Source organism: Sinocyclocheilus rhinocerous, unplaced genomic scaffold, assembly GCF_001515625.1.
Source record: "Sinocyclocheilus rhinocerous isolate Xijiao unplaced genomic scaffold, SAMN03320098_v1.1 scaffold509, whole genome shotgun sequence".
Lineage (NCBI taxonomy): Eukaryota > Metazoa > Chordata > Actinopteri > Cypriniformes > Cyprinidae > Sinocyclocheilus > Sinocyclocheilus rhinocerous.
In genome coordinates this window covers 1,180,255-1,191,378 of record NW_015652428.1, presented here as the reverse complement: position 1 = coordinate 1,191,378, position 11,124 = coordinate 1,180,255, and the positions used below count along the sequence as shown (strand labels likewise).

Sequence of the window (11,124 nt, the reverse complement as noted above, 5' to 3'; positions counted from 1 at the left end):
CCGAACACTCTAGAACTCACACATTGATGTTCTAAAAACTACTCCGAACACTCTAGAAATCACATTGATGTTCTAAAAACTACTCCGAACACTCTAGAACTCACACATTGATGTTCTAAAAACTACTCCGAACACTCTAGAATTCACATTGATGTTCTAAAAACTACTCCGAACACTCTAGAAATCACGTTGATGTTCTAAAAACTACCCCGAACACTCTAGAACTCACACATTGATGTTCTAAAAACTACTCCGAACACTCTAGAACTCTCACATTGATGTTCTAAAAACTACTCCGAACACTCTAGAAATCACATTGATGTTCTAAAAACTACTCCGAACACTCTAGAACTCACACATTGATGTTCTAAAAACTACTCCGAACACTCTAGAAATCACATTGATGTTCTAAAAACTACTCCGAACACTCTAGAAATCACATTGATGTTCTAAAAACTACTCCGAACACTCTAGAAATCACATTGATGTTCTAAAAACTACTCCGAACACTCTAGAAATCACATTGATGTTCTAAAAACTACTCCACACTCTAGAACTCTCACATTGATGTTCTAAAAACTACTCCGAACACTCTAGAAATCACATTGATGTTCTAAAAACTACTCCGAACACTCTAGAAATCACATTGATGTTCTAAAAACTACTCAGAACACTCTAGAAATCACCAGGGGTGTGAAGTAACGAATTACAAATACTCACGTTACTGTAATTAAGTAGTTTTTATCAGAAATTGTACTTTTTTGAGTAGTTTAAATATTCATGGCTGCTGGAAGTGCATTCTTCAAGCATCAATTTAGTTATCAGCATCTTCCTCTAATATATTAAGGTAATTTTTGGATTTCTGCTTACTAAATGATCTGTATAGGCTAGCCTATCAACAAGGCCTGAAATTTGCCAAGACCTGAAGGTTGCAGGTATTGCGTACAATGTTAATAACTCCCGCAAGTGCCACATTCATAATGTGGTAAATTCATTCCCATTTACTTCAGTATAGAGAGAGACGCGCGATCCTGCAGCAGTCATTTGGGGAAGTCGCAGCTCGTCGACTACTGATGAGTTTGAGCGCGATATGCTTGTGAAAAAGTGTGTTGGGAACACTCTAAAACATGGAAATAATGCACAAGATTCTGTATGCACCTTATTGATGAACCGTGGTGTTAATATACTGCATCTGTGTCAGCGCGTGATGTAATAAGTCAGCTCGTTAATAAACAAAGTTTTTTGTTTGATTCATTTTATACAATCTGCCTTCATTTAGCAAGTGCACTCAAGCAAAAACAATTTTCAAGTTCAACACTTGTGGTTTCATTCAGATGTAGATGCTGCTGATAGAGCAGCTTATTCACCGAGATCGCCGCAGCCCCACAAAGAGACGTGCGTTTGTTTGTGTGTGTGTTTTCTTTTGAAAAAGTTTCCCCGGAAATATTTCCCTATTTGAATGAATGAATGAATGATGCATTTATATAGTGCTTTATTGTGTATTGTTGTACACCCAAAGCGCTTTTACAGTCATGTGGGGGGATCTCTCCTCAATCACCACCAGTGTGTTGTCCCCGTCACTACACTGGGGCGTTAGGACCCACACAGACCACAGGGTGAGCACCCCCTGCTGGCCTCACTAACACCTCTTCCAACAGCAACCTAGTTTTTCCAGGAGGTCTCCCATCCAGGTACTGACCAGGCTCAGCCCTGCTTAGCTTCAGTGGGCAACCAGTCTTGGGCTGCAGGGTGATATGGCTGTATTTATTTCATTAAAAATTTTCCTTACAAATTGTAGAATCAGCATAACAATTTGAGTAAATGTGTAAAAGGTAGGAGATGATGCCCTGCTTCTAGAACAATGTGCATTTATGTTTAAGTTGTAACATAAATTATCATGTTTATGATTCTCATTTCTTTATCACATAACACTAAAACTGGCACCGTTTTGGAAAGAAAATGGCTCTTTTTAATCTCTCTTTTAACCCATCTCATGGTGTATGATGCTGAATTCTTGTATTTGTTTCTAATGGTTTTATATTCTTTGCATTGTTCTAAACAATATTTTTTGAGCAGCAATAGCATGCTCTGGCTCAGTGGCCTTGTACCTGATTTTTAAATCTATTTTTTCAAAGTTTATGATTTAAATGGTGATGATTGTACTGAGAATAACTCTTTCATCTTTTCATCACTTTAATAGTTTTTCCGTGTTGTTTTGATGCATTTTAAATAGTTGGCAGTCAAAATTAAAACTGCTGGATGATAGATATTCTTCATTCTTTCTGATAAACAACAAAAGATCATGTGAATTACAGTATGTACAATGTTTTCTAATCCACAGCTCAGTACTCACTACTCATGAGTACTTTTAAATAAGCTACTCTTTTACTCTTACTCAAGTAGTTTTTTGGACAAGTACTTTTTACTCTACTCGCACTACTTTTTTTGGAATGTAATGGTACTTTTACTTGAGTATATTTTTTCAGTACTCTTTCCACCACTGGAAATCAAATATTGATTTTCTAAAAACTACTTAGAACACTCTTGTAATCTCATGTTGACGTGCTAAAAACTACTCCGAACACCCTAGAATTGGCATATTGATGTTCTAAAAATTACTCCGAACACTCTAGAAATCACATATTGATGTTCTAAAAACTACTCAGAACACCCTAGAATTGGCATATTGATGTTCTAAAAATTACTCCGAACACTCTAGAAATCACATATTGATGTTCTAAAAGCTACTCAGAACATCCTAGAAATCCCATAGCGACATGCTAAAAACTGCTCTGAACATCCTAGCGACCATATTTCAAAGTATAGCAACAAATCTGTTCACAACAATGGACCGCTGACCAATGAAGTCGAAGTGCATTTATAGCACTTGGGGGTCCAATAAAAGCACAAACGGTAAATACTTGTCATGTATCTGTAGAACTGTGTGAGTTGAAGTGCCTTGTATTGAGATTTTGATAACAGCTTCAATGGTGGCTTTCCAGCTAATTATTCCCATGTCCATCTCCTGAGGCTTTTCTTCGGCAATGGCGGTTTTACGGCACCACTTCTCGTAATAGCCTATTGCCTAATTTCGCTACCAGTTACAGCTTTTCTTGCTCTTATCATTCACATCTCTCTCTCCTTCTATCTCGGTCTCTCTTATTCATGCTTTGGGGTTTCTAAGTTTGCTCTGCCTTTTGAGGAATAGTACACCCAAAATTGAATTTTAAAAAAAGCATCATAGAAATGGCATAAAACAGAGCCATATGACTCGTGCACTATATTCAGTCATCTGAAGTAGATGTGTTGGAGAAACCCAAACTGGATGAACTGTTTAATTAATTAGATTATCATTTTGAGGTGAACTATCCCTTTAAAATCATTGCATCTTTCTCTGTCTAGAGTTTTCCCAGCAGCATTCATTCATATTCATCTCTCGCTGTTTATTTCTCTGCATCCTTTATAGTGTCTTTCCACAGTGGGCTGCATTATACTCCCTCACAGTCTCTTTGCTTTTCTCTTTAAGCAGAAAGCAGGACAGACCAGCGGCCCTCCACCCATGCGCCTCCCCCCACCTTACAGACCCCCCAGCCAAGTGCAGGAGGAGGAGCAGCAGGAGGAAGAGAGCGAGGATGAGGAGCAAGCTAAAGGTGAGAGTCTGCTGATCATGACAAACTGAACTATATGTCCTTTACTTACATCACTGGCTATGTTCAATCACATACCACCATACTAGTCTATTATTTTGTAGCAAATAGTATGGATACGTTGCAGATTTTCTGTATACATGGAATACCTGTATAACCTAATACATCTTCATTATTAGGGCTGTCTGTTTGTTTGTTTATAAATTCTGTTTGAATATGTAGATGTTTAATTGAATGAAATTATTAATAATAAATAATAACAAATAATATTAATAAATAGTATATTAATAAGAGTAAACAAGTTGAATAAATAGATATCGAATTGAATAAAATTATTAATAATAAATGAATATTTGCTTAAATTGTTTAAAGAAGAAAAAGATATTAATGATTTACTTTACATTTGGAATTTATTTTATTTAATTAACATAATAATATTTTTTGTAATCAGTTGACAGCCATATCCATTATAGAGTTGTGCAATTAATTATAAAAACATTAGAGTCAGATATTTTGTATGCTTGGAATACAGTTTGCATTAGGTCTAGTTTAGTATAATTAATTTTATTTTATTAAAACAAACAATAATAATACATTTTGAATCAATTGATTTTAAATTATCTATCTACATTTTTTTTAATCAGTTGACAGCCCTTCCTATTATACAGTCGTGTAGTTAATTGCAAAAAATTATTTAATGTGCAGTATATAACACTGCACTGCACTGGGTAATTTGTCCCAGAATGCAGTGCATTGAAGAGGACATTGATTAATTACCATTATAATAACTGGGCCACACTTGCTGAATTAAACATGCAGCTTGGAGAGGTCATGTGACTACTATATACTGTTTGAACCATTTATCATTGTGCATATTGCTCAGTATGCTGTAAGCAGTACACTATTATTTTATTCCGAACATAGCCAGTGTCTTAGGAAGTGGCATGCCGAAACGTATTGTTTTAAACAATATCTGTAGCCGTACAATAATGTGTCCTCATTACAGCATCCCAGTACCAGATCTCATTCACTAAATCTGGGCTGGCAGACTTTCTCAGCGTCACACCGCCGTTCTAATCTCTTTCCACTTTGATGGTCCTCAATATGCCGTGCAGGCTGTGCGGCGTCTTTTTTATTCTTGTCCGCTACCGGCCCTTTGACTGGCTCTGTTCCCGGATGCTATCCGGCGAGCACTTCTTGTAAAATCTTGTAGTGTGAAATTGAGTCTGCGTTGAGATGTGTGGTATTTAGGAGATGGTGAGTAGGACCAATGAAGTGGTTACGTTCAGTTAAAGTTGCGGTGATGTGGTGTAGTGGTTGAAGATCCAGATTGGAAACTTAATTGTGGTGGGTTTTGAGCCTTAAAAGGGAAAATACGACCTTTCAGTATCGTGTCCTTGAGTAAGACACTTTGACTTCAGGTTGGTCAAGGTTGCTGACCTTAATGTTTAACAAAGAATCATCATAGAATTGCACATTAAATCCATACACAATGTAGTTTGTCCAGTATTTTTTTACTATTTACTACTATTTATAGCATTTCATTTGGCTTTCGCCTAGTGTGAAAGTGTCAGTGTTAAAAATGACAGATTAGCATGAAAAACAACTGGGTTGTGACAGTCTTGTGACCAATCAGCGCTCAAGATCAACAGCGCTCCAGACACACGTAATCTCTTCAAAACGTTCTGAATCCCTGACCATTTTCAAGCGACAGTTGAAAACTCATCTCTTTCGAAGCTACTTGACTTCATCATCATCATTAAAAAAAAATAAAATAAAAAAAAATTTCTATCTCTTTATCTATTCCTTCTCTTTCTAGCGTGTACTTATTTGAACAATGTCTAAAAACTTGGTATTACAAGCACTTCCTGTATCTGTTTGCCTCTTTTAAGAAGAATCGCTTTATGTATCCCCCAATTGTAAGTCGCTTTGGATAAAAGCGTCTGCTAAATGTCTAAATGTAAATGTAAATGTAACATCTTGAGGCTCTAAAATATTAACTTGGAACTTAAGCTCTTGATTTTGACACTAATGGTTTTGTTTTTCTGTCCACCACTTATATAAAAAATGCTAACGTTTAGCTAGCAAGGCTAAATATAAAGTTCAGATAAATGATACTTAGTAGTTTCAGCTCATTATTCCCCACATTCTGCACAATTCAGACAAAAAATGTGATGGAGAATGTATAAAGCTGCATGCATACACTGTGACTATGTAGCTGTTAGCTTTTGGCTTCTCCATTTAGTGCTACATACTGTCTCTTAAGTTCAGTTGTTCTGATAAAGCTTTTTTAAATATAAAAGGCTCTCAAAACATCTCAAGGCTCTAAAATATGAACTTGGAACTTAAGCTCTTGAATTAGACACTTATGTTTTTGTTGTTCTGTTCACCACTTGTATAAAACATGTTACCGTTTAGCTAGCAAGGCTAAATGTAAAGTTTGATAAAGTACTACTCATGTATGAATGTAAAAGAGCAGCAAAACTCGAGAGCTTGTTGATTTGAATGTGAGAACTTGTCATATTAATATTCGTATTTGCAAGTTGAAATTTACGCTCACAGCTCTGATGTGAAAAGCTGAATCTTTCGATTTGCACACACAAACAATCAAAGCACCCGTGTTTTGAATTCAAAGTTGCAGATTAAAGGCTTTTGCTGCTCTTTTACCTTCATGCTCAAGCTACTATTTGCTAGTTTCATCTCATTTCCCATATTCTCCACAATTTGGACAACAGTGTGATGGAGAACACCTACAAAGCTGTCGGCATACACTGTGAATGTGTAGCGTTTAGCTTCTCTATTTTGTGCAACATACTGTATCTTTAATTCAGTTGTTCTTATAAGTAAGTTTAAGTTTGAAAGTTTAACTTTCAAGAAACTCTTGAGTTATGTGTTTTTGTTGTTTTGTCAACCTCTTTACAACTAGCCACCATTTACCCATGAAGGCTAAATGTAAAGTTTGATAAAGTACTACTTCTGAAGCCGCTACTTGCTAGTTTCAGCTCATTATTTCACACACACTCTGCCATTTGGAGAACAATATTGTAGATGATAAATGGCTCTCATGTGCCTAGTCACTTTGGATGAGCTCAATAACTGTTTTCTATCTGCGGCCTGAACGGTTCTTCCTGTGAAGCTTGTCTTCTGGTGAGTTTCTGGTGAGCTGGTTTTGACGAGCACATATGTTTGTCCCGTTGCTACCTTCCCGTCTGTCGGTGATAAATTACTTCAGGTTACCTCATCTTGCTTCTGTCAAACCAATCAAAGAATTCTTTGAATGGATTGATGGAACTCAATACGTCAGCTTTGCTGTAGGCCTCAACATGCCGAACTGCTTTAGAGAGGTTTTTCTTTTTCCACTCCAGCGCGTTCAGGACAACCTAGTCAGTAGTTTGCATAATCCCTCGGCATAAGAAAACGTCTGCTCGTGGATTAAGATAAGAGTAATATTGTGTCGGATTTATTGAATGTTGAATAAACACAATCTAAAAACTTTGCCTAAAACTTGACGCAATAGGATTACAGGGCGTTTGCCTTGCCATGTAGGACGTGTGATAAGACGACCTCTTATGTCAGGATTTGCTGATGCGCATTCATTTTGTATTTTAAATTGCACACTATTACCAAACAGTTATTGCATAACTCATATTTGCTCTCCTAAAAATCCTCTGTAAGTAATTACAATATTCTGGCGTATTGTATGCAGGACGTAGCGCTGCTTCCACACTAGATTTATACATGTTTAGGAATGAGTGAATGCTCCATCTGTTCGTATCTGCGGTGAAGGCAGGGGAGAAGGCCGTCTATTGTTTGAGGTTGAAACAGGGACCTTGAAGCAGCTATTTATCTCAGTTCAGAGCATCAGTCAGCTTGATGAATTCTAAAAGGCTCGCAAGATGGCCAATGGAAAAACGCCACAATGAAGCCAAAAGGCCCATTTTTCTGTTCAGATCTGTCTTTGGCAGCATCGGTTTTAACAGTTTCCTTGGAGGAATGGTTTTGTTTTGTTTTTTGTTTTTTTGAGGTGTTTAATAGTAGTAGGTCATTTGATGATGATGGTGTTTGTTATTTGGATGGTATTTCATATCACAAAAAGATACTACTTGGCCAAATTGAGCTCCAGTGTGGACCAGACTGTATGCTGATTGTCAAAAGTCTGGCTCAGTGAGATCTCGTCCACGTAGTTACCGGCCTGAAAAACAGGAGTGCCTGCAGGGCATCTTTCCAACTTGGCAGACTTTGTTACATGAGGTATCTTGGGAGATCATATCTCTTTTAAAAGTGATTGGCTAAAAGGTTCACCATCAATGTTCAAAGGAACAGACAACAGACTTGTTGGCAGTGAAATTCTAGGTATTTTTTTTACCCTCTTCCACCCTTTTTATTTTTATAACATTGTAGGAGTCTTGTGTTAATCTCATGAATAATTGAAAAAAATTAATATGTATATTTATAAATGTATAGCTAATTATATATTTAATTTGGTAATTAAAATTATATTATATTGTGTGTATAATGTATTTTGTTTTACACTAATAAAAAATGTTTAGAATAATTATTTGGAATAAATTAAAATTAAAATGGCACTGCATTGATTTTTTGACAGCAAATACAATTTTATTTTATTTATATTTTTAAGGTAGTTTATTTTTATAACATTGTAGGAGTCTTGTGTTAATCTCATGAATAATTGAAAAAAATTTATATGTATATTTATAAATGTATAGCTAATTATATATTTAATTTGGTAATTAAAGTGTATTGTATACTTTTTTAAGTACAACAATAGAGTTAAAATATAGTATGTTTAAAATAGTTTTATAAGTAGCGTGAAGCTGAATTTTTTTTACTTTTCATCTTTTATTATTATTGATGAAGATTATTTGTTTGATCAGTCATAATAAATAAGTTAATAATCATATGTTTATCTTGTTATAACTATCATTCATGAAATTAAAAGAAATTCTTAGGAATCAATAACAAAGATAATAAAGATGGTGCCATGATGATGCTTTTTATATTTTAAATTTTATATATATATATATATTATATTATATTGTGTGTATAATGTATTTTGTTTTACACTAATAAAAAATGTTTAGAATAATTATTTGGAATAAATTAAAATTAAAATGGCACTGCATTGATTTTTTGACAGCAAATACAATTTTATTTTATTTATATTTTTAAGGTAGCACTTTAGTATAGGGACCAGTTCTCACTATTAACTAGTTGCTTATTAGCATGCCTAATATTAACATATTAGCTGTTTATTAGTACTTATAAAGCACATATTATGACCATATTCTACATCCTTAATCCTACCCAATACTTAAACTACTACAATATCTAAACAACTACCTTACTAACTATTAATAAGTATATTTTTTGTCAAAAATCACCTAGTTTTAAGTTAACGTGTGCTGTCACCTGCATAAGAAACAGTGTTATCACTTTTTGAGAAGAATAAAGTAGGCGAAAGAGACCCAAAGTCCTCACCCTGTTGCTTTTCATCACCAACTCCTATTCTTCACGATCTCTGTTCAATCCAGCGTTTCTCCTCTAGTGCCTGTTTGAGTGGCCACCACACCTCTGCAGTCACTTCCTCTGCCCGCCTGCTGTAGTTACTGCTGCATGATTAATAACTCCAGTGATTGCAGGAGTTTGGCAGGCTGTCGCTCTTCCCGCTGCGTTCATGTTCTCACGCATGCGCGCTCGAATCTGTGCACTCCAGTATGCTGTGTGAAGCCTGTGCCGAGTGTGTTCAGGGACGGCACGTCAGTGGTTTAATGCACTGGATTCAAATGGATCGCTGCCAAACAGCAGCTAACTATACAAGCATCACTGTCAGAGCCGCCGTCCTCCCTTGGCACCCCTATGGCTCAATCATTTCACTTCCTGTTCAAATGAAACCTCTCCTTTACTCCTGCCTTACTTTGACTGGAGTGCCATTTGACTGTCATGGCATCACTTCCTGTCATCATTGTCATTTGTCAAAAAAAAAATTACTTTTGTTTTCATATTTTATTGCAAGTAATTATTATACATTTTTTATTAATTAATGTTTAAAATTTAAATACAAAAATATTCAGCATGTCAAAAAAATCATAGTACAATTTTTTGTTTTTAATATTTATTTTTATTTTGATGTTTTGTTGCAAATAATTTAATGATATGTTATAATATAATATAATTATTATATAAAATAATTATAAAATATATTTTTATAAATGTATAACAAAAATTATTTAAAAAATATATATAAATATAAATATATATATATAAATGAGTAATGCCAAGTTTGTCACCAATATAAAAATAATGCTATTTATTTTGATATTTTACTGCAAATAATTATTATAAAATTTACTTTTTAATTCATAATATTTTATATGTAACAGCAGTTAAAAATAACAAATATAAATAAAACAATGCATTTTATTATTATTTTAAAAAAATATCTAAGCGTTTGTGTTCTTACATTATTTAATAATTATTTATTAAGTAAAAATGTAAGAACACAAATGTATAGATATTTGGCACCAAAATAAAATAGAATTATCAGTGATTATATATGTATGTATATAATTATGTATTTATTTATTTATTTACTTCTGTGCCTTTTATTTTGAAGAATAGCCATGTTATATTTTGTGGTTGTAACTAGTGTTGGGCGATATGGTAATTTTTCATATCGTCATATCGCCAGCCTGTGAGATCGCGGATACACAATATTATCGTGCGTGGGTGGGTGGGGCAAGAGAGAGATTCTCTGTACTTGTCGTAGGCTATTTCATAACTATTTGGAGTTTTAAACCGTGTGTGCGCACGCGCGAGAGAGAGAGAGAGCTTGGAAGCACCACTAAATAATACACTTTCAAACATACTGATAAACTAACATGTTAAATATAAAAATATTTAAAACAGCTAGTTCTAGTGATAGACCGATATTGATATTTTATAACCGATACCGATACCAATTATTTGCATGTTTATGTGCCCGATAACCGATATACAGAACAGATATTTATTTACTGTTATAAAGTAAATAAATGACTGAGTGAAGTAAGAACATACTTCACTTTGGTTTTTCCTCTTTTCAGTCATCTTTTTTTTTAAGTGTTGAAAATTAGCAGTCTTTCATGTTAAATTTAATCTTTATATTACAACAATAAAAAAACATTTTATTTATAAAAAGCATCAACAGCAACAACACTAATATTAACAATAAGCAAAATAAATGTAGAATGTCTAATGTTTTCAAATGGAGAAAATAAATAAAGGACAGGAGTCATATCAACTTCATTTTAAACTACAGTTTTAGTAGGTTTATAAGCTGTTTAATAGCTACAGAGTCTGCAAGCCCGTGATTTACATTTGTTAGACTATTTTATCTACAGCTCGTTAGAGGTAGAATTCTTTAGTGAAATAAAGAGGATATTTATTTAAATGAATTCGAATTAATTAAGGAGAGAGA

At 34.3% G+C, this 11,124-nt stretch overlaps 1 protein-coding gene across 1 annotated transcript in view; it reads left to right on the top strand.

Annotated features, from left to right (window-relative positions):
• LOC107715056 (inaD-like protein) overlaps nucleotides 1-11,124 on the top strand; it is a 108,412-nt gene that overhangs the window by 46,125 nt on the left and 51,163 nt on the right. The window contains exon 28 of the mRNA XM_016521099.1: nucleotides 3,527-3,650. Coding sequence (XP_016376585.1) covers nucleotides 3,527-3,650 — 124 coding nt within the window. The remainder of the gene's footprint in view (nucleotides 1-3,526; nucleotides 3,651-11,124) is intronic.